At 44.5% G+C, this 21,656-nt stretch overlaps 1 protein-coding gene across 4 annotated transcripts in view; it reads right to left on the reverse strand.

Annotated features, from left to right (window-relative positions):
* The window catches only part of plekhm2 (pleckstrin homology domain containing, family M (with RUN domain) member 2), a 38,012-nt gene extending 23,190 nt beyond the window's left edge, over positions 1 to 14,822 (reverse strand). For all 4 annotated transcript variants that reach the window (XM_055659134.1, XM_055659133.1, XM_055659132.1 and 1 more), the window contains exons 1-6: positions 14,678 to 14,822; positions 6,364 to 6,470; positions 5,104 to 5,213; positions 4,074 to 4,173; positions 2,637 to 2,724; positions 1,167 to 1,353 (exon numbers count right to left, since the gene is read on the reverse strand). In XM_055659134.1, the coding sequence (XP_055515109.1) occupies positions 1,167 to 1,353; positions 2,637 to 2,724; positions 4,074 to 4,173; positions 5,104 to 5,213; positions 6,364 to 6,470; positions 14,678 to 14,737 (652 nt within the window). In that variant the 5' untranslated portion in view covers positions 14,738 to 14,822. The remainder of the gene's footprint in view (positions 1 to 1,166; positions 1,354 to 2,636; positions 2,725 to 4,073; positions 4,174 to 5,103; positions 5,214 to 6,363; positions 6,471 to 14,677) is intronic.
* Between the last annotated feature and the right edge of the window lie 6,834 nt (positions 14,823 to 21,656).

Here is a 21,656-nt window from a genome sequence, read left to right on the forward strand (position 1 = left end):
CGACCATACAGGCGTCAGCCCGCGAGTCACGGGGTGTAGTCACCCGAAGAGTCGTACCTTTTTTCTGGTCGCAACTCTGGATTTTCAACATGTTGGAAATTTTCGGCAACCTGCTGCAACTATGACTGGTGCCGGCAAGTCGCCAAAAAAATTGGTGTAAGTGGGACAGGCCCTTAACTCTAAAGGCAGACACAAAATGCTGGAGTAACTCAGCGGGCCAGGCAGCATCTCTGGAGCAAAAGGATGGGTGACATTTCGTGTCGGGACCCTTCTTCAGCCATAACTCTGCCCAAATTTCACATGCGACTGGAATCCACAATGATAAACTAGTGAACACTACCAGAATATGAATGTGCATTACTGCCGCAAGCAGCATAAGAGATATAGCATTGGAACGTATGCTTGTGGTGAACTATTTTCCATTAGCCAATAAAGTATCTCAATGAGAAACCACAACCCTTATGCAAACTGCAATACTTAACCACACAAGTCCCAGAGGAATTATACAAGCTGGCTATTGAACCCTGTCCAATAGGTATATAAACGAGAACTTCACTTACGACTGCACTCACTGCAATACACCATATGTTAACTAAGGCAGCATAACATTTTCCTCTCAGCAAGGTAAATGTACAATACTTTTGAATTACACTACAATTATTTTGTCTACATATTCAGTTATTTTTGCTCTAGGTGCATTTCCCCTTGTTCAACAGGCTAGAAATTTAATCTGTGGTCTCTGCTGATGACAGTTGGCTTGAAGGTTTCACAAAGAAATTCTGGCATCCCTCTAACGGAAAAGGCACAGCATGTGGGAAGGGTTCAAATCAATAACCCGTTATTGATCTTCTATCAAGGTATCGACTCTTGAGGCGTTTACTACTTTGCGCCGGTCAGATGCCAAGATAGCACGTACCAACAGGCTTACTCAGAGCCAAAAGACAGTGCGGGCATGCTTATTCCCGTGATGCATGTTCATTTGTCAGTGCTGGTCGAGTACTCACACTTACTGACCCAGAAGCAAGACTGGCATTTGGTACAAATTCATCTGTCCAAACCCTCATTAAGACCCTAAGTGCTCAAGCATATAACTGATGCAAGGGGAAGTTGTTTTTGATTAGATTGAACTGCGCTATTTGATTATCTAATGAAACCCAGAAACTTACCCTCACTGGAAGGAGCAATGGCACTATCGTCCCATTCCAGATTAGTGGAGGTGGCGGAGTTGTAGGAATTGAGTGAGAGGCTGTCGGAACCGTGCATGGAATTGGGCAAACGCTCTTCAAAATCTAGCAAGTGCTGTGGCTTGTAATATTCGGGCATATACGGTGCCAGGTCAAGGTAGGGAACATCCTAGAATCAGAAAAACAAACAGACACTGCATGATGAGAGCTCAGTGGGAGCAACACAAGCCAATCTTGTTTGTCAATCCTTTTGTGAAGATCAAATACAAAAACGATTCCAACCCACTCATTCTCCAAAATAAAAAATATATATATCCCGAGCTGAAGGTACGAGGAACTGTAAACGCTGGAAACTGGCGTAGAACACAAAATGCTGGAGTAACTCAGCGGGACAGGCATCTTCTCTGGAGAGAAGGAATGGGTGATGTTTCGGGTCAAGACCCTTTTTCAGACTGATGTCAGGGAAGTGGGCGGGACAGAGATAGAATGTAGTCGGAGACAGTAAGACTGGTGGGAGAACTGGGAAGCGGGTGGGATGGAAAGAGGGGGGAAAGCAAGGGATATTTGAAGTTAGAGAAGTCAATATTCATACTGCTGGGGTGTAGGGTACAAAGTGCTGGATTAGCTCAGCACATCAGGCAGCATCTCTGGAGGACATGGATAGGTGACATTTTGGGTCAGGATCCAGTCTGACGAAGGGTCCCGATTCAAAATGTCACCTATTCATGTCCTCCAGAAATACCAACTGACCCACTGAGCTAATCCAGCACTTTATGTTCTACGTAACTACCAGGAGTTATTCACAAGGGATAATTTTCTCACACATCACATTTAAAATTCTAACACATCACATTTATTGCAGGCTATCAGAATATAATGATAATGAAATGGGAGACTTTAGAGATATAGCGTGGAAGCCACAGAGTTCACGCCAACCAGCGATATGAGCAGATTTATTTTACAAGTGCATGCATCAATTATACATTCCCATTCATGACCTAGATGGAGGCTGGTCTGTCCAGTTTGCTCTGCGCTGGCTATTAAACGGAGATATACAATTACCCGCAACATCTCCACTGCTTCCTCAAAACTAAAACGCATCAAATAAAGTATTTCATTGCTTAAGACTCCCGAGATAGTTGCTGCCTTCCAGCCCCAGATACACGTTTGATCCCGACTACAGGTGCTGTCTGTACAGAGTTTGCACGCTCTCCCTGTTATCTCATGGGTTTAATCCGGGTGCTCCGGTTTCCTCCCACATTCCAAAGACGTACAGGTTTGTACGTTAATTGGCTTCAGTAAATTTCTCCCTAGGGCGCAGGATAGAACTACCGTATGGGTGATCGCTGGGCCTTGTTTCTCTAAAACTAAAAGCACTGACTTCATTCACTTGTTCTCTGCATAAATGGTCAAATTAACAATTCAGTGCTTCATAGACAGTGTTTTGCTCACCAGCTCCAACTCAAACCGGATGAATTCCAGGCCAGAAACAAGCGTGAGGAAGAGGGCGAGGTGATCATGACTACAGACCAGGGCATTCCTAACGATTGGAAGAGAAAAGACAGTAAGACAAGACCATCAACCTATATCCAAAGAGGGCATTTACATTTTCTATGTTGCAATTCTGGAGGTTTGCATTAGATTATTTGGAGCATAGGATGGTTTATAAGCCAGCAGAACAAGCTATAGTTAGAACAGTATCCAAAATATTTACAATACTGTAGCTGAGAGAAAGTAATGGTATAACTTTGTGATTTGCGCTGAATATTTACAGGAATGCTTCTTCAAAGTCTTCAACAATGAGTAAAAACACAAAGTGCTGGAGTGACTCAGCATCCGTGTAGGGAAGGGCAGGGTGGGATTTCGGGTCGGGACCCTTCTTTAGATTGAAGTTGCAATTAAATTCTTTGTTTGCATGGAACTCACGGAGTGAAACTGTGTAGATACACTAATGATAAATGCAAAATAAATACCACGACGTGCAAAACAGCAGAAACGTGCAAGAAGTGGTGGGTGCATGGAACAAGCTGCCAGAGGAGGTAGTTGAGGCAGGGACTATTCCAACATTTAAGAAACAGTTTCCTTAATACAAAACTGTTGGTAAAAAGCTGCTCGACAACTTCGGCAGAATTTCCCTGGTAATGATGTGAAAGTTTGATGGAAAAGGAATGCTGTAAACAAACTATCATCTCAAAAACCATCTAACAACAAATTCTCATTACAAGATAGCCGAGTGCTTCTCATATTTCACTGGTGTTTTTTTTGGCCTGTCCCACGGGAGAAGTTTGCATAGTTTTACACAGCAAGCCTGATGAGCAAGATAACCCACTCTTGTTCCTAACACTTGTCCTCTGGTCTAGAGCCAAACCGTGTGGGAACAGGCCTTCAGCCCAACTTGCGCACACTGGCCAACATGTCCCATCTACACCTGCCTGCATTTGACCCATATCCTTCTAAACCTGTCCTATCCATGTACATGTCTAATTGTTTTTTAAACAATGCAATAGTTCCTGCCTCAACTACTTCCTCTGGCAGCTCGTTCCATACACCCACCACCCTTTGTGTGGGAAAATGTTACGCCTATGATTCCTATTAAATCTTTTCCCCCAAACCTTGAACCAATGTCCACTGGTTCTCAATTCCACAACTCTGGGCAAGAGATTGTGCGTCTGCCAAGATTTTATACACTCTATAAGAGTGTTCTTCCTCCGGTGCTCCAAGGAATAGAGTCATCCTCTCCCTATAGCTCAGACCCTCGTGTCCTGGCAACATCCTCTACCAAGCTGTTGCATGCGTACTCTTGTAATTTGATGGACTATCGCCCTTCCATTCCCGTGTCACCTGCTGTTGGTTTGATAATTCCACTTGCTCAGACTGAGATGGACTTACTTGAAGTAATACTTATGAAGCAGGGCACGATTTTCCCAGAATAACCTTAAGTAGCTCTCCAATGAGTTCTCATTTAATGCGAGGTACAACCAGGCTCGACCTGAGAGGATAAAGAGACAAAGTTAAAAATACAGAAATGGAATTAAATGGATCTGTAGTGGGACTACTGCAACAGGCCTCAATGTTGGTCAGATGAGCAGTTGTTTAAAATAAACAGCCCCTCCATTTAATCTGGTATAAAAGGTACTGTGAGTGCACAGTACCTTTTAGAGATACAGAATGGAAACAGGCCCTTCGGCCCACCGCGATCATACCGACCATTGATCAGCCGTTCACCAGTAGTTCTATGTTATTCCACTATCGCATCCACTCCTTACACATCAGGCGCTATTTACAGAGGCCAAATAACCTACAAACCAGCATGTCTTTGGGATGTGGGAGAAAATCAGAGCACCCGGGGGAAGTCTACAGTCACAGAGAGAACTTGCAAACTCTGCACAGACAGAACCCGAGGTCGGTCAGGTTCGAACCAGGGTCTCTGGTGCTGCGAGGCAGTAGTTCTACGAGCTGCGACACTGTGTCACCCCACCTCTCAAACACAAGATTATGATTATTCCATGATGAAAAGGAAAGAAAAGGGAGGAAAAATGATTCTAAAAACTTTTTTTTAAGGGACAGAAGTTTAGGGGTAATATGAGGGGGAACTTCTTTACTCAGAGAGTGGTAGCGGTGTGGAATGAGCTTCCAGTGGAAGTGGTGGAGGCAGGTTCATTGGTATCATTTAAAAATAAATTGGATAGGCATATGGATGAGAAGGGAATGGAGGGTTATGGTATGAGTGCAGGCAGGTGGGACTAAGGGGGAAAAAAATTTGTTCGGCACGGACTTGTAGGGCCGAGATGGCCTGTTTCCATGCTGTAATTGTTATATGGTTATATGGTTATAACTAAGGAAACACGAGTAGTTTAATTAAAAATGTAAGGCGACAAATTCAAAATTGTGATGTGGAGTAGAAGCACAATATACTCACTATGACCAAGATTTGTGGCAACATGCTGCAACACCTCAATCTGCTTCACCGCCTCGCTGCGTGTAAAGTGCACAACCAACACCCAATATCCAGAGGAGATATCCTGCAAACTGAGTGGGGCGAGAATGTGGTAATTACCAGTGGCATTACATCAGCATAAAAAAAACTCATCTGGTTGTAATACCTGAATTACTACATAGAAAGATAATCATCAGGCTAGACCTGCCTACCTAATGCGTTGTTTAAACAGTAGAGGTTTGCATAAACATTCAACGAGGGCGCACTGGATCTGCATACCTTTGTGCATTGTTTAAATTGTAGAGGCATCAGGCAGAATATTTAGATGTTTGAGTGCAGATACAGCATGGAAATGAGGCCGACCACTATCCGTTCACACTTGTTCTATGTAATCCCTCTTTATCATCCATTCCTTGCACACTAGGGGAAATTTAATGAGGCCAATTAACTTGTAAATCCTTTAGCATTTAGAGATAAGCATGGAAACATGCCTTTTGGCCCACTGCCCATCACACTAGTTCGATGTTATCACACTTTCTCATTCATTCCCAACACATTAGGGGCAATTTTACAATTCTACTGATGCCAATTAACCTACAAACCTGGATGTCTTTGGGATGTGGAGAAGCAGCACTAAATCCAGCTCAACTCTGCCCGTCTCGCCCGGCCTTGACTGATGGGACACCAACCCAGAGCCGTGGAGTTAGCGCTGCTTCTCTGGCTAGACAGGCAGATTGAGCTGGATTTACCGCTGCTTCTCCGCGCTGGCTGTGGGCGCTGCTCCCGTCTGACCCGACGTCTCTGGCCGCCCCTGGGGTGAGGGGGGCACTTGGGAGGGGACGGGGATGGTCCAGTGGCAGTTCAGCGGCGATTGCGGCGCCGGAGACCGGGATTGATCCTGGCTGCAGATGAGGCGCAGGTCTATGTCCATGCCGTGGCACGGCTGCGGAGTGTTTTTCGCTTGTGACCTATGACCTGGACATGTGCAGTCGGAATACCGAACTCGCTTATTCAGAAGCATGTTTCCGTGCTGTATCTCTAAAGTCTAAGTACTCATAGCATCGATGTGCTTGAAATTGATCACAGAATGGTCTTAGACGCAGTGCACACGAGAAACAAGAATGAAGCTCAACTCAACTGCACTATTACACAATAATTGCAAACCGGAAACGACCAACGACTTTGGCATGTACTAACCACCTTGGTAACACCCTACTAAATCTTAATAAACTCATTCCTTACCCATAGAGCAGGGCATGGTCCAGGTGCTCGCAAAGCCTTTGTAGAACCTTGTCATGGTTTCGAATTGCTGGTGTTTCATCTTCACAGGCAGCAAAGTAACCCTGGAGCTGGGATTGGAGGAAGGAACATAGAGGAAGCAAATTCATTCCGTCCCAATACAAATACTGTAGGCACCCAGTGTTTTTGTGATAACTCAGAGCAAACTGACCATCAAATCCTAATATCTTGCGTGCAGAAAATATCTTATGTTCAGACTTTTAAATTTAGCAACACAACTTTTTTTTATTCCAAAAGGACCCAATAATGTGCTGCTGTTTCACTTTAATGGACACACAAGAACAACTAATTGCAAATTCAGACTAGTCTTCAAAACAGACATTAGTTCAGCAGTGAGGAGTATGGAGGAGCAGCTTTGTAGTGGCGATGGAAGCAGATATTTTATCTACATATAAAAATAATTTGAAACAGACTTGTTGTAAAGGGAATCAAGGTGCCATTTGTGGATGGGGGAAACAAAAGTGGGGGATTGGGACAAATTCCCAATGCCTTTGACTACAAAATGTTCTTTCACATGCAGATAAACAGAAACTAAATGCAATTATTAGACAATTTCACCTTTTTCTACAAATCAGACAGAATAAGTCTGAAGAAGGGTCCCAATCTGAAACGTCACCAATCTACAGTATGTTCTCCAGAGATGCTGCCTGACCCATTGAGATACTCCTGCACTTTGTATAAACCGACATCTGCAGTTCCTTGTGTCTACAGATATACTTTGATGGTCTTTAATTTAATATTTTCTGCTGAACACAGTAGAACACCTTATTTAATCGAACAAATTTGCCAGCAGCAAAGCCACTGCAGCTTCTAGCCCATCATATGACACTAAAATCCCATACTGCATCATTATTAATATTCATATTGATTTGTGCAAAGATTCTGCCAGGCGCAAGCATGTTCATGAATCACCCCTTTATTCTGGCAAGTTTAGCCAAGAGGTCCGTGACTCATCACCTCTTCCAAAATCGTGACCATCATGTGACGCTTACATAATGAGAAGCATCTGTTCAATAAACTTAGTGATTCCCAGCACTGTTCAACATGCAGGCTTCTCCATCCATGTTACAATGTCAAATATAAAGGGCAGTAATGTGCCAAATCTAAATCTTCTTTACAAACTACTTTACACGATTCACTTGTAGAAATCACCATTTGAAACTACCAAGAATTAGGATTACTAGTTAAAATTACCTAGTTATCATTGCATTGGCAGGAAGTTGTGGGAAATCAGTTGCTACATTTTCAACATGACCACAAAACCATTTCATTGGCTACACAAGGCATGGATATACTCTGAAAAAGAAGCCAAAGGCACTTTGCTGCTGAAAATCTTTTTCTTTCAGCTTTCTTGCAGGTTATCAATATTGTCTCACATTGTAGACGTATCCTCCACATTTGAGTATTGAAGGCTAGAACAGCGTGGATGGGAATGGACATGACTCAGCCAAGGAGTTGCAGACGTCTTTCCCAGAGAATTACAGACAATGAGATGTACATCATGCGTTCCGTCACTGACGAAAACATCAAGCGGAGACCAGCTGGACTCAACACATACCTGTTTTCAACCTCGGTGGTCTCCAAAAGTCAAGATGCATACCTCTCACTTGCAATAATCACGTCACTGTTGTATACTGTTTCCAAGATGGTGCCCAACCCAGGCGACTATTTGTGTGTTAGCCGCAAAAGCAGATCTACAAACGCATATTACTATCACTCCACACTCTTAAATCTCTATTCCTCATTTATCCCTCATCATGTATCTATACACTGTAAATGGATTGATTGTAATCATGCTGACTGGTTAGCGTGCAACAAAAGCTTTTCACTGTACCTCATTATACTTGCCAATAAACTAAACAGAAGTATTTCAAACGTAGCTATGAGTCAAAAACAGTCATGCAGCAAGTAATACAGATGCTGTGGGTGTCTCTCGGCTGCTAATTACCAGATTCTGAGTACTATTGGCTCAATTGCGAGTCAAAATATCATGCGAGTTCCAATGCCATCAACTTCCTGCACTGCATACGTTAGGTAAGCTTTAAACAAAATTTCCACAGTGACAGGGTGGACCAGCAATAGGCAAATTACATTGAACACAAACCTGCACCTTGCACAAATAAAATTCCCAATGCCACACAACCCACTTTTGCATATGTGATTTAATTCTTATCTGCAACGAAACAGATGAAAGTGTAGATTTGGAGCAACCAGTTACGTAAAATGTAACTTCTTATGTGTGCTCTCTACTGATAATTCATAACTGAGAATGCACTTTTCTCCTCATGCAATTGGTGGCAACTCCCCCAAAGAATATTCAATCACACAACAACAACAAGAAAAATCAATTGTGCTTTCAGGCAACCAAAAACACTCAATACATCAAGTCCTGGCGCTGGTACCAAGACACAAACCACACTTTAGTACTTAGTAAAGCAAAATAGAGCTGAGTTTGGAAATCTAAACTAACAGAAAAATACCAAATATGGTAAGAGATCAAACAACATCTCCAGAAAGAGAACGCTGGTCCACTTCATCATAAATGCCCCCTCCCCGATGTTCACCCACTTCTTCCCTTGTAAGTGCAGGATATGCAATATGCAATTAAGGGCAGCACAGTGGTGCAGCGATACAGTTGCTGTCTTACAGCGCCAGAGACCCTATGGATGTCCTGCCTACGGGTGTTGTCCATACGGAGTTTGCACATTCTCCCCATGAACTGCGGGGGTTTTCTCCAAGATCTTCAATTGGCTGGAGTAACTCAGTGGGTCAGGCAGAATCTCTAGAGAAAAGGAGTAGGTGACATTTCTTGTCGAGACCGCTTTTCAGACAGAGTTCTGAGGCTATGGCATCTGGTCCTGAACTAGTGGATACATCCTCTCCACATCCACTCTATCCAGCCCTTCGTTATACAGTAACTTTCCATAAGATAATTTTCCCAATTTTATGATCACCTCGTTTCATCCCTGTCCTTTTACCAGCCCTTTGCCTTGCACCATCATCCCGTGCATTACTTAATCAGTCCTACTTTACAATAGACATATTTTGCCCCACCCAACTCTTTCTGTCTCCATTTGCTTAAAATAGTGTTATACACCCGCCCTAGTTTCCAGCTCTGATTAATAAATATCAGCATGAGTCTTTTTCCAAATTGCTGAGTATTTTCAGTGTTTTGTTTTTCAATAATTTTTTCCATTACATTAAAATGACTGGGGCCTGAACTAGGATTTCAAGCCTCATCTATAATTTTTGAAACACTTTACTGGCTCCAGGTAATATCTTATTAGCCGCGACAACTCGCAACCCTAAGTTTCCCACTTTGGCCACTACACATTCCTGAGGTTCACGTTTAGTCAATCCATCTCTGAGTGGAACACTGATGTCGATCAAAGTCCATAGATTTCCTGCCTTACAGCACCAGAGACCCGGGTTCGGTCCTGTCTGCACCCGAGAACAGCAGTTATACATTCTCTAAGTGACTGCGTGGATTTTCTCCAGGTGCTCTGGTTACTCCCACACTCCAAAGATGTGCAGATTTGTAGATTCATTGGCTTCTGTAAATTGCTACTCGTGTATAGGATACAAAAGTGGGATAACATAGAACTCGTGCAGGGGTGATTCATTGTCAGAATCGACTCGGTGGGCCAAAGAGCCCGTCTCCAGATGTATCTCTAAACAAAACAAAATCCTTCATATGTCATGGACAGGCAAATCAAAATCTTTGCATTGTCACTTGTACGTTGCGATCCCTATAAGAACACACGCCATCACCACCACCGATACTCCACAATTGTATATTGACCCGATAGGGCTTTGGTCAAAACAAGCAGAGTCACAAGTTTTGGAGCAATTGTTTGCAACAAGGCAGAGGGAAATTGTAGCAGTTTAGGGAAATTTAGTAGTCTAATCTTTCACGGATCTCCCACGTTTCAAAGCTGGGAATGTGCTTATTTCTGCCTGCACTCGGTTAATCTCCATTCATATGAATAGAAGTCACTGGCTACTGAGAGAAAAATAAAGAGTTTCTTTGTTGTTAAGTTAATTTAAATGTTCAAAATTGAATTTTAGCGTTTTTTTACTTAATTTAATTTATTTTAACTGCAACACATTAAAATAATTTGTTTAGATTGCAAATGAATGTCAAAGATACTAAAATAAGCCACAGTGCTGGAGTAACTCAGTGGGTCAGGCAGCGTTCCTGGAGAACGTGGATAGGTGACATTTTGGTTCGAGACCCTTCTTCGGACCTTTTGTAGATGGAGGGGGTGGAAGAAGTGTGGCAGATTAAAGGTGAGTACAGGAGAGGGGGGGGGTTATAGGCCGGTGGTTGGACAAAGGCCAGAGATGGAAAAAAAGATGTGATACAAAAGGAATGAAGAGTTGCAAATTGTGAAGCCAGAAGCAAGAATGTGAGTGGATGAGGAAGGGTGTAGTGGTGTGGGTGCAGGTGGGGCACACGGGAGGGTGAGGGAGGGAAAAGCCGGAGGGGTTTGGTTGGTAGAAGTTACCAAAAATTGGAGAATTCAATGTTCATATTGTTTGGTTGTAAACTACCCAAGCAGAATGAGAGGTGCTGTTCCTCCTGTTTGTGAGTGGTCTCACTCTGGCAATGGAGATATGCATATGCATTGGACATACCGGTCACATTGATTGTGTGAGGTGGGGGAAATGGGAATAGTATCAGACTCACTGACTGTCAACGAGGCTGTGTGAATCCTGTGGGACGATTCTGAGTCAGCACCTTGCTCGTCTCAGCTGAGGCTACATTGGAAAAAGAACACTGTACCTGGGTATCTTCCCAGCTGTTATCAGGCAACTGAACCATCCTACCACAACTAGAGAGTAGTTGTGAACTATCACCTCATTGATGACCCTCAGACTATCTTTGATTGGACTTTACTGACTTTATCTTGCACTAAACGTTATTCCCATATCGTGTAGCTGTACACTGTGAATGGATCAATGTAATCATGTATTGTCTTTCCGCTGACTGGTTAGCACACAACAACGTGACAATAAACTGAACTAAAGCAGATGGATCGCAGTTTCTGGACAACAGAATATCTGCTCAGTTACAGAATACGGGCGAGAATATTATAATTTTTGGTACCCTATTTAAAATCTAAAAGCAGTGCAATTATCGATTCACTAGAATATTACAAAATATATCGAGCGGGTGCACTTACAAAATCAGTTATTAATAGTTATAACATTCTTCTATGCACAATCTAAAGGCCTCAAGGTTGAGGGAATGTAAAAGGAAACAGTTTCTACCAGTCAATGCAACAGCAATGAGAGTACACTGTTGGATTGGAAGGAGCATTAAACTTTGTTACACACAGCAACAATAGAACACGACATTCTCAAAAACAGTACGGAAGAGTCCATCAATTCTTTAAAGGAGAATTATCATTGGATTGTAGGGGATTTTGAAAGTTTTGGTGACTGGGATTAGATTAATTAGTTTGTATGGAAATAAACACTGACGTAGGATTAGGCAAGTCAATTTGCCTGCTTATATGGTGAAACCACAGGAAGAAGGCAGGAGAATGGGGTTGCGAGGGAAAGATAGATCAGCCATGATTGAATGGCGGATTAGGCGGAATCAATGACCTGATTCATTGGGCCAAATGGCTTAATTCTGCTCCTATGACTTATAAAACATTGTATGACATCTCCTTTATATAAGTTTATTGGCCAAGTATTCACATACAAGGAATTTGAGCACCAAGGCAAATTCCTTGTATGTGAATACTTGGCCAATAAACTTACTTATATTTACCATTTATGGATCTTTGAAACTCAATGACACTACATGTGAAACAGCTCAATCCCAAATGGCCTACCCCTTATTCTTAAACTGTGGTCCCTGGTTCTGGACTCCCCTAACATGGGGAACATCTTTCCTGCATCCAGCCTGCCCAATCCTTTAAGAATGTTATATGTTTCTATAAGATACCCTCGCATCCTTCTAAATTCCAGTGAATACAAGCCCTGTCGATTTTTTCATCATGTCAGTCCCGCCATCTTGGGAATTAATCTGGTGAACCTACGCTGCATTCCCTCAATAGCAATAATGTCCTTCCTCAAATTAGGAGACCAAAATTGCACACAATACTCCAGGTGCGGTTTCACCAAGGCCCTGTATAACTGCAGTAGGACCTCCTTGCTCCTATACTCAAATCCTTACAGACAAGACCCAAGGATTGCCTTTGTGTCTGCTGATATTTTTCTCATTTTTTTTTTCTTGCTGAATGATACGTGGAGGTCACTAACATTCAAATAATAAACAATTTTTTTTTGTCTCAAAAAAGATTAAAGACAAGCATTTTTAAACAGAAAAATCAATTCTCTGTTGGAGGTGAAATCACAGTAACACAAGAAAATATACTGCCTGATTAGACTTTTGATATCAGTAGTCACAATTGTCCAGGATTCATTCAAAGGATATAATAAATGCAATTTTCAAACCCACTTGTTCAATATAGTTCATGTTCATGTTCTAGGTGCAGGATTAGGCCATTTGGCCCATCATGTCCACTCCGCTATTCAAACATGGCTGATCTATCTTTCTTTCAACCCCATTCTCCTGCCTTCTCCCTGTAACCCATGGTATCCTTACGAATCAAGAATCAGATGACATAATACTATAAACACAATCATTCAGGTATAAGAGATAGAGCAAAGATACAGTGCAGAATATAGTTCTCAGCACCGTAGCGCATCAGTTCCATGGACAAAGTCTAATGACTGCAATAGGGTAGAGGTGAATCGGACAGTACCCTTGCTTATGGAAGGACAGTTCCGAAGCCTGATTACAGAATGGAAGAAGTTGTTCCCGAGTCTGGTGGTGTACGCTTTCAAACTTCTCTTTCTTCTGCTGGATGGGAGCAAGGATAAGGAATAATACAAGGCTTAGGAGCAGAATTAGGCCATTTGGCCTATCGAATCTGCCCTGTGGATTGATCATGGCCGATTTATTGTTTCCTCTCAACCCCATTCTCCTGACTTCTCCCCAGAACCTTTGACATCCTTACTAAACAAAAATCTATCAATCTCCGCTTTAAAAATGCCCAATGATTTGATCTCCAATGAAAGATCGGGGTGGGACAAGTCTTTGATGAGGTTGGCTCCTCTTCCATGGCAGCATGAAGTGTGGGTGGGGTAAATGGTGGGAAGTCTGGTCACTGTGATAGACTGGGCGACATCTACTGCAATTTCTGGCAGTCTTGGGCACAGCTGTTCCCAAACCAAGCTGTGGTGCAATAATGGTTTCTATGGTGCATCTGCAGAAGTTTGTACGAGTCATTGGAGATTTGTCCAGTTTCCTAAGGAAGTAGAGGCATTGGTGTGCTTTTTTGGCTGTGGGATCAAAGCGGTTGGAAAAATGTGTATTAACCAGCATCTGCAGTTCCTAGTTTCTACTTCATCCCAACTATGAACTGGGCTTTGCTCACAGCGCTCTCTCCCAGGCAATGCCAGATGTGAAGAAGGATCCCGTCCCGCTGAGTTACTCCAGCATTTTGTGTCTATAATCCCAGGTCTACACAGCACTCTGACAACCAATCCCAGTTTTGCCCAGTGCTCTCTGCCAGGCAATGCCAGCTCTGCCCAGCACTCTCCCGGGCAACCCCGGTTTTGTACAGCACTCTCCCAGCTCTGCACAGTGCTCTGCCAGCTCCACACAGCGCTCTCAAATGCTCCACACATAGCAACTCTGCCAGGCAATCCCTGCTCCACACAATGCTCTGCCAGGCGAATGACAACTCTGCCAGGTAATGGCAACTCTGCCAGGCGAATGACAACTCTGCCAGGTGAATGGCAACTCTGCCAGGCGAATGGCAACTCTGCCAGGCGAATGACAACTCTGCCAGGTAATGGCAACTCTGCCAGGCGAATGACAACTCTGCCAGGTGAATGGCAACTCTGCCAGGCGAATGGCAACTCTGCCAGACAATGCCAGGTCTCCACAAGGCGCTCTCCATTGCAACTCCAGCTCTCTCTCCCAGACAATCCCTGTTCTGAGGAGAGGTCTCGGCCCGGAAACTTCACCCATTCCTTCTCTCCAAAGACGCTGCCTGCCTGTCTGAGTTACTCTACGTCTATAATTCCCTCCACCCCATCCCTTCCCTCACCCCGGGGTCAGTGACAGCCCGACCCGGCCCGGCCCGGCCTTGGCTGCGGGCACCCCCAGCGCGGGCACAGAGAGCCGCGCTCCCCCACACACACACACCACACACACCCCCTCGCCCCTCACCTGCTTCACCGACAGCGAGATGTTCTCCAGGATGCGGTCCTTCACTCTCAGCGTCTCCATCCTTCAGGCGGACACATCGCCGAACATCGCCGAACATCGCCGCCGAACGCCGGGTGGGTGGGTGGACGAACAACCAACCGCCGCCGGAAGTGACGCCCGCACTGCGCGCCCGCGAGTAGATCTTTGGACACACGGGCGGGGCCAGGTGACCGTCGTCATCACCCGGCGACGGGCGACGACCGACGACCTTACTGGGCGGGGCTTAGCACCCATCCATCCATTCATGATTCCCTTGGCTGGGATGAGAATGGCAACATGGCCATTGAGCAGGCAGGGCAGTGTTTATTTTGTGAACGCCAGATGGAGCAAATGGACTGTCTAAAAGTCCAAGAGAGTTTTATTGGCTCAACAAAGTTGCAGCAGCAATGTAGACAGGTATTGGTACATTTACATTCGGACTGTAATAGAATAGTTTCTTTAGAATAGTTTCTTTATTGTCATTGTAACATGAACCATGTACAACGAAATTTAAAATGTCAGCCAGTCAGTGCAGCATTTCTAAAAGCTAACGATACATACAAGGTAAAATATTAAAAGATAAACAACTAAATAAATATCACGAACAAAGCACGCATACAAACCCAACCCTCCATCCTTCTGTCGATTTCACAGTTACCACAGTCCTTTAGTCTGTATCGCCCCTGCGTTCCTTGGCGGCTACATTTAGTGCTTTTATAGCAGTGGGGTAAAAACTGTTTTTTAGTCTATTTGTCCTTGTCCTTGTAGATCTGTACCGTCTGCCTGACGGCAACAGTTCAAACAGGGAGTGTCCGGGGTGGGAAATGTCCTTTATGATATTCTGGGATTTTTTGGTGCAGCGGGGTAAACTCCTATCTCAACAGGGACTAACTTTACTGGACGTTTTTCCTTCCGCCCACAATATTTAAAATGTAAAAGAATATGTGATTGTGTTTATAGTTTGTTTGTTTGTTTGTCTTTTTGCACAAAAGTCCGCGAGCATTGCCACTTTTCATTTCACTGCACATCTCGTATGTGTATGTGACGAATAAACTTGACTTGACTTGACTAAACATAGTCATCTGTGAACACCAAAATAAATTCGACCTATTAAAGAATATAGGGCGAAGACAATGGTTTAAAGGTAGGTAGACAAAAATTGCTGGAGTAACTCAGCGGGACAGGCAGCATCTCTGGGGAGAAGGAATGGGTGACGTCTCGGGTACTTTATTTCATGGTACTTTATTGTCACGCGTGTCGAGGTACAGTGAGATTCATTTTTGTGTAAAGTTTAGTACAAGTATCACAGTACATATCCCAAGTCCCGAGTGTAATCCAAGATAGACACAGAAAGATGGAGTAACTCAGCAGGTCATAAGTTCATAAGTGATAGGAGCAGAATTAGGCCTTTCGGCCCATCAAGTCGACTCCGCCATTCAATCGTGGCTGATCTATCTCTCCCTCCTAACCCCATTCTCCTGCCTTCTCCCCAAAACCCCTGACGCCAGCACTTAAAAATATCCATTGACTTGGCCTCCACAGCCTTCTGTGGCAATGAATTCCACAGATTCACCACCCTCTGACTAAAGAAATTCCTCCTCATCTCCTTTCTAAAGGTCTCCTTTTATTCTGAGGCTGTGACCTCTGGCCCTAGACTTTCCCACTAGTGGAAACATTCTATCCACATCCACTCTATCCAGGCCTTTCACTGCCACACTCCAAAGACGACAGGTTTATAGGCCTGTGGGCTTATAGTTCTGAAGAAAGTCTTGACCTGAAACGTCACCCATTCCTTCTCTCCAGAGATCCAGCTTTTTATGTCCACCTTAAGTTTATAGGCTAATTGACCTGTAAAAAAAAAAATAGTTTCCCCTAGTGTGTAGGTGTGTAGGCCGAAATGTTCCCACGCTGCATCTCTAATGTAGAGGTGACCTTGGTTCCAGTGTGGACCAACACAGCTTGAACAAATTCCCATTCACTCTGCTGGTCAGCACAGGGTTAGCACGTCAAAGAAGGGTGGAAAAATGTCTGCAGTTAAGTCTCAAGTATCTGGTCCCAGTTGCATGAGAGATAGAACTTAGCAAAGCACAGCACAGGAACAGGCTCTTCTTGATTTGAGGAAGGACATCCTTGTGATTGAGGCAGTGCAGCGTAGGTTCACGAGATTGATCCCTGGGATGGCGGGACTGTCATACGAGGAAAGATCGAAAACACTAGGCTGTTCACTGGAGTTTAGAAGGATGAGGAGGGGGGGGTCTTATAGAAACATATAAAATTATAAAAGGACTGGACAAGCTCGATGCAGGAAAAATGTTCCCAATGTTGAGCGAGTCCAGAACCAGGGGCCACAGTCTTAGAATAAAGGGGAGGCCATTTAAGACTGAGGTGAGAAAATACTTTTTCACCCAGAGAGTTGTGAATTTGTGGAATTCCCTGCCACAGAGGGCAGTGGAGGCCAAGTCACTGGATGGGTTTAAGAGAGAGTTAGATAGAGAGCTCTAGGGGCTAGTGGAATCAAGGGATATGGGGAGAAGGCAGGCACGGGTTATTGATTGGGGACGATCAGCCATGATCACAATGAATGGCGGTGCTGCTTCGAAGGACCGAATGGCCTCCTCCTGCACCTATTTTCTATGTTTCTATGACAAAAAGCTTTTCATTGTACCTCGGTACACATGACAATAAGCTAATCTAAGGTTAATACATCGAATCATCGAGTGATGCAGCGTGAAAACAGGTCCTTCGGCCCAACCTGCCCACACAGGCCAACATGCCCCAGCTACACTTGTCCCCACTATGCCCGTGCTTTGTCCATATCCCTCCAAACCTGTCCTGTCCATGTACCTGTCTAACTGTTTCTCGAATGTTGGGATAGTCCCTGCCTCGAGTACCTCCTCCAGCAACTCGTTCCATATACCTGCCACCCTTAGTGTGGAAAAACTAAACTAAACCCCAAGCACCTCCAGACCCACCTCCAGCAGAGCCTGTGGGTCCCATGTACAAGTCCGCAGTCATCGTAGAACCGACAGCAGAGGAGTGGAAGTAAGTCATCCCTGACCCCAAGGGACTACCTTAGAAGCAAAATAATGTTGTGTAATGTTACTAGGCAACAGCGTACACTTGTCAGGAATAGAACCATTGCCTGACCTTCCACTAACGTTGATACACTGGCTGTGGAGGTCACTTCCATGTATTTATAGTACAGCAGCCTTGTCACCGTGCATCCAGTAACATATCTCGCTTGTGCAGCTTACAACCCAGCGGCATGAATATTGACGTCTCGAACTTCAAGTAACCCCTGCATGCCCTCTCTCTCCATCCCTCCCCTCTCCGAGTTCTCTAACCGGTCGAACTGACCATTTATGTAGGAAAGAACTGCAGATGCTGGTTTAAATCGAAGATAGGCGCGAAATGCTGGAGTAACTCAGCGGGTCAGGCAGCATCTCTGGAGAGAAGGAATGGGTGACGTTTCGGGTCTGTTGGCTTTTGTAAATTTGAGCACATTATTTAAAAAATACGAGGGTGAAAATTAGCCTTGGTATTGATGAAACTTCAGCATTATTCCCCAAACATGTATACCTTCTGAACCTTCTGAATGTTTGTAGTCGGCAGGGCAGTACTCTGCATATCGCCAACTTGGACAATTTTAACATTTTTATCAAGCCAATTAACATACAAACCTGGAGCGTCTTTGGAGTGTGGGAGGAAACCGAAGATCTCGGAGAAAACCCACGCAGATCATGGGGAGAAGGTACAAACTCCATACAGGCAGCATCCGTAGTCGGGATCGAACCCGGGCCTCTGGCGCTGCATTTTGTTGCAAGGCAGCAACTCTACCGCTGTGCCACCATAATATAACAATGTCAAATGCAACATTTAAGATGCATAGACACAAAATGCTGGAGTAACTCAGCGGGTCAGGCAGCATCTCTGGAGAGAAGAAACAGGTGACATTTTGGGTCGAGACCCTGCGCATCCGAACCAACCTGGCGATCTTCAGCTTCATCGTTTGACAGCAGCAGGGTTCCCTGAGTAAATTCGACGGTGCATCAGGGTGGCACAGCGGTAGAGTCGATGCCTTACAGCGCCAGTGACCCGGGTTCCATCCTGACCATGGAGTTTGTACGTTCTCCCCGTGACCTGCGTGGGTTTTCTCTGGGATCTCCGGTTTCTTCTCAATCTTCTGTATCTTCTGAATTTGTAGTCGGCAGGGCAGTACTCTGCATATCGCCAACTTGGATGTGTTGTACACACTAAAGTGCTGTCAGTGCCCCCTTAAATCTGTCTAGTGAAGGTGATTTGACTATATTGTTGTCTGGTTTATTCCATTCCCTTAGGGTTCTTACAAAGAATGAGTTCTTATAGGGTGATTTCACCAAATGTCAAATGAGCGTAGATCCCCCCTCACGTGACCGAAAATGTTAACTGGAGGACATATGTCAGATCGGTACATGTTAGTGAATGGGGAAACACGCACTTTCCCACCCGTTAAAAACATGGAAAACGGCCGATTTTTGAGCTGAAATTTTCTGTGCTAGTCGGGGTGACCGTGAAGCACAGCGACCTAAATTTTCAGGCAAAAAAAAAGGGAACTGAAGGTAGAAAACAGTGGAAGTGAACAGCCGACATTTGCCGTGGAGATTTAAAGATCCAAAATATCGGGAATTATCGCGTTTGCTCGCTGAATTTCATCAAAAGTAAGGCATTATTAACTTACTTTTGATGAAATTCAGCGAGCAAACGTGAAAATTTCAGCTCAAAAATCGGCCGTTTTCCATGTTTTTAACGGGTGTGAAAGTGCGTGTTTCCCCATTCACTTACATGTACCAAACTGACATATGTCCTCCAGTTAAAATTTTCGGTCACGTGAGGGGGGATCTACGCTCATTTGACCTTTGGTGAAATCACCCTATAAACATCTGTCCTGGCGAATGGGATTTCTATTTGCAGATCATTTCTCTTTCTTGTTCTCCTTTCTGTTGAGTACGTTACGTATCTTTCTGCAGTTATGCCCCACCATCCCCTTGTGAATCTTGTACAACATGGATAGTCTGTTCCTTGCCCTTCTTGTTTCCAGCGTTTCCCACTCCAGGTGGGACAGCATCTGGGTGACACTGCTACCTCTATTGTAGTTCCCGATGCAAGAGCGTGCTGCTTTCCTCTGTACCCCTTCTAGTTTGTTGATATGACCAGTTTTGTATGGGTGCTGGGTACATGAAGCGTATTCCAGTAAGGGTATAACCAATGTTGTATATGCTGTGGTTTTCACTTGCATTGTGTTTCCTCCCACACTCCAAAGGCGTGCAGATTTGTAGGCTAACTTGCTTGGTGTAAATGTACAATTGTCCCTAGTGTGTGTAGGGGCAGTGTTAGTGTGCGGGGATCGCTGGTCGGGACGGACACGGTGGGCCGAAGGGCCTGTTTACGTGCTGTATCTCTAAACTAAAGTAATCTCTCGGGCAGGTGCTTCACACCACAACATTGCCAGGTCGTCCAGTTCGCTCATGGGATATAATGTAACATTAGCATTAAGTGCTGCCCTTTGGCAGTGCTCTCCCTGACACAGTATACTGACGTACATACTGCCGTATCATGGCCTCCTTCCTCCGGCCCCATGTAGGTTGACTACCCCATCATGTGTTCAGCGTATGTATCTCTCTCTCTCTATAGAAATCACCGACTGATTTTAACTCTTCACTGACTTTAGACTTTGGTTTTTAGAGCAACAGTGCAGAAACAGGCCCTTTGGCCCACCCAGTCAGTGCCGATCAGCGATCACCCCGCACACGAGCACTATCCTACTCACTAGTTTACAATTCTTACCCAAGCCAATTAACCTACAAACCCATGCAGGAAGGAACCACAGATGCTGGTTTACATAGAAACATAGAAATATAGAAAATAGTGCAGGAGGAGGCCATTCAACCCTTCGAGCCAGCACCACCATTCATTGTGATCATGGCTGATCGTCCCCAATCAGTACCCCGTTCCTGCCTTCTCCCCATATCCCCTGACTCCGCTATTTTTATGAGCCCTATCTAGCTCTCTCTTGAAAGCATCCAGAGAACCTGCCTCCACCGCCCTCTGAGGCAGAGAATTCCACAGACTCACCACTCTCTGTGAGAAAAAGTGTTTCCTCGTCTCTGTTCTAAATGGCTTACTCCTCATCCTTAAGATAGCACCCGTGGTCAGGATCGAACCTGGGTCTCTGGGGCCGGTGAGGCAGTGGTTCTACCCGCTGCTCCACCGTGTTGCCCCACCTTTCCAGTCTCTGCCTGTCTGCTGAGACAAAAGACTGACCTCCTCCCCGCTATTGTGCTGCCGTCTCCTTAATGGATTCTGGGAACACAGCTGATCATGTTCAAATAACGCAGGGAATAATTGAGTCAGGCTCTGAAAATAGCTCTCAGCTCCGACAAAGATAAGTGCCGAACGCACCAGGAGAGAGAAATTTCAAACGGGTGCCAGGCAGCAGAAATGGGAACTGGCAGCTGGGCAGTGACAAATCATTTAAAAAAAAAAAAAACATTTGTATTAAACCTTTTCTCCACACTCACAGTTCTAATCAATCTGTCTCCTCCTGTGGCAAAACTGTTCTTTTCCATCTGGAAATTTAACAGCAAACCCCCTCTGAGTTTGTAGCTGGCATGTCTGGCTAGCTCAAGCAGACAGATAAAGTGGACGTTATCATTTTGTTGTGAAGTCTCAGGTAATGAATGCAGTTGTATAGGGCTCTGGTGAGACCACATCTGGTGTATGGCGTACAGTTTTGGTCCCCTAATTTGAGGAAGGACATCCTTGTGATTGAGGCAGTGCAGCATAGGTTCACCAGATTGATCCTATGAGGAAAGATTGAAAAGACTAGGCTTGTATTCACCGGAGTTTGGAAGGATGAGGAGGGGGATCTTATAGAAACATATAAAATTATAAAAGGACTGGACAAGCTAGATGCAGGAAAAAT

Source organism: Leucoraja erinacea, chromosome 30 (genome assembly GCF_028641065.1).
Source record: "Leucoraja erinacea ecotype New England chromosome 30, Leri_hhj_1, whole genome shotgun sequence".
In the NCBI taxonomy this organism is placed as follows: Eukaryota; Metazoa; Chordata; class Chondrichthyes; order Rajiformes; family Rajidae; genus Leucoraja; species Leucoraja erinaceus.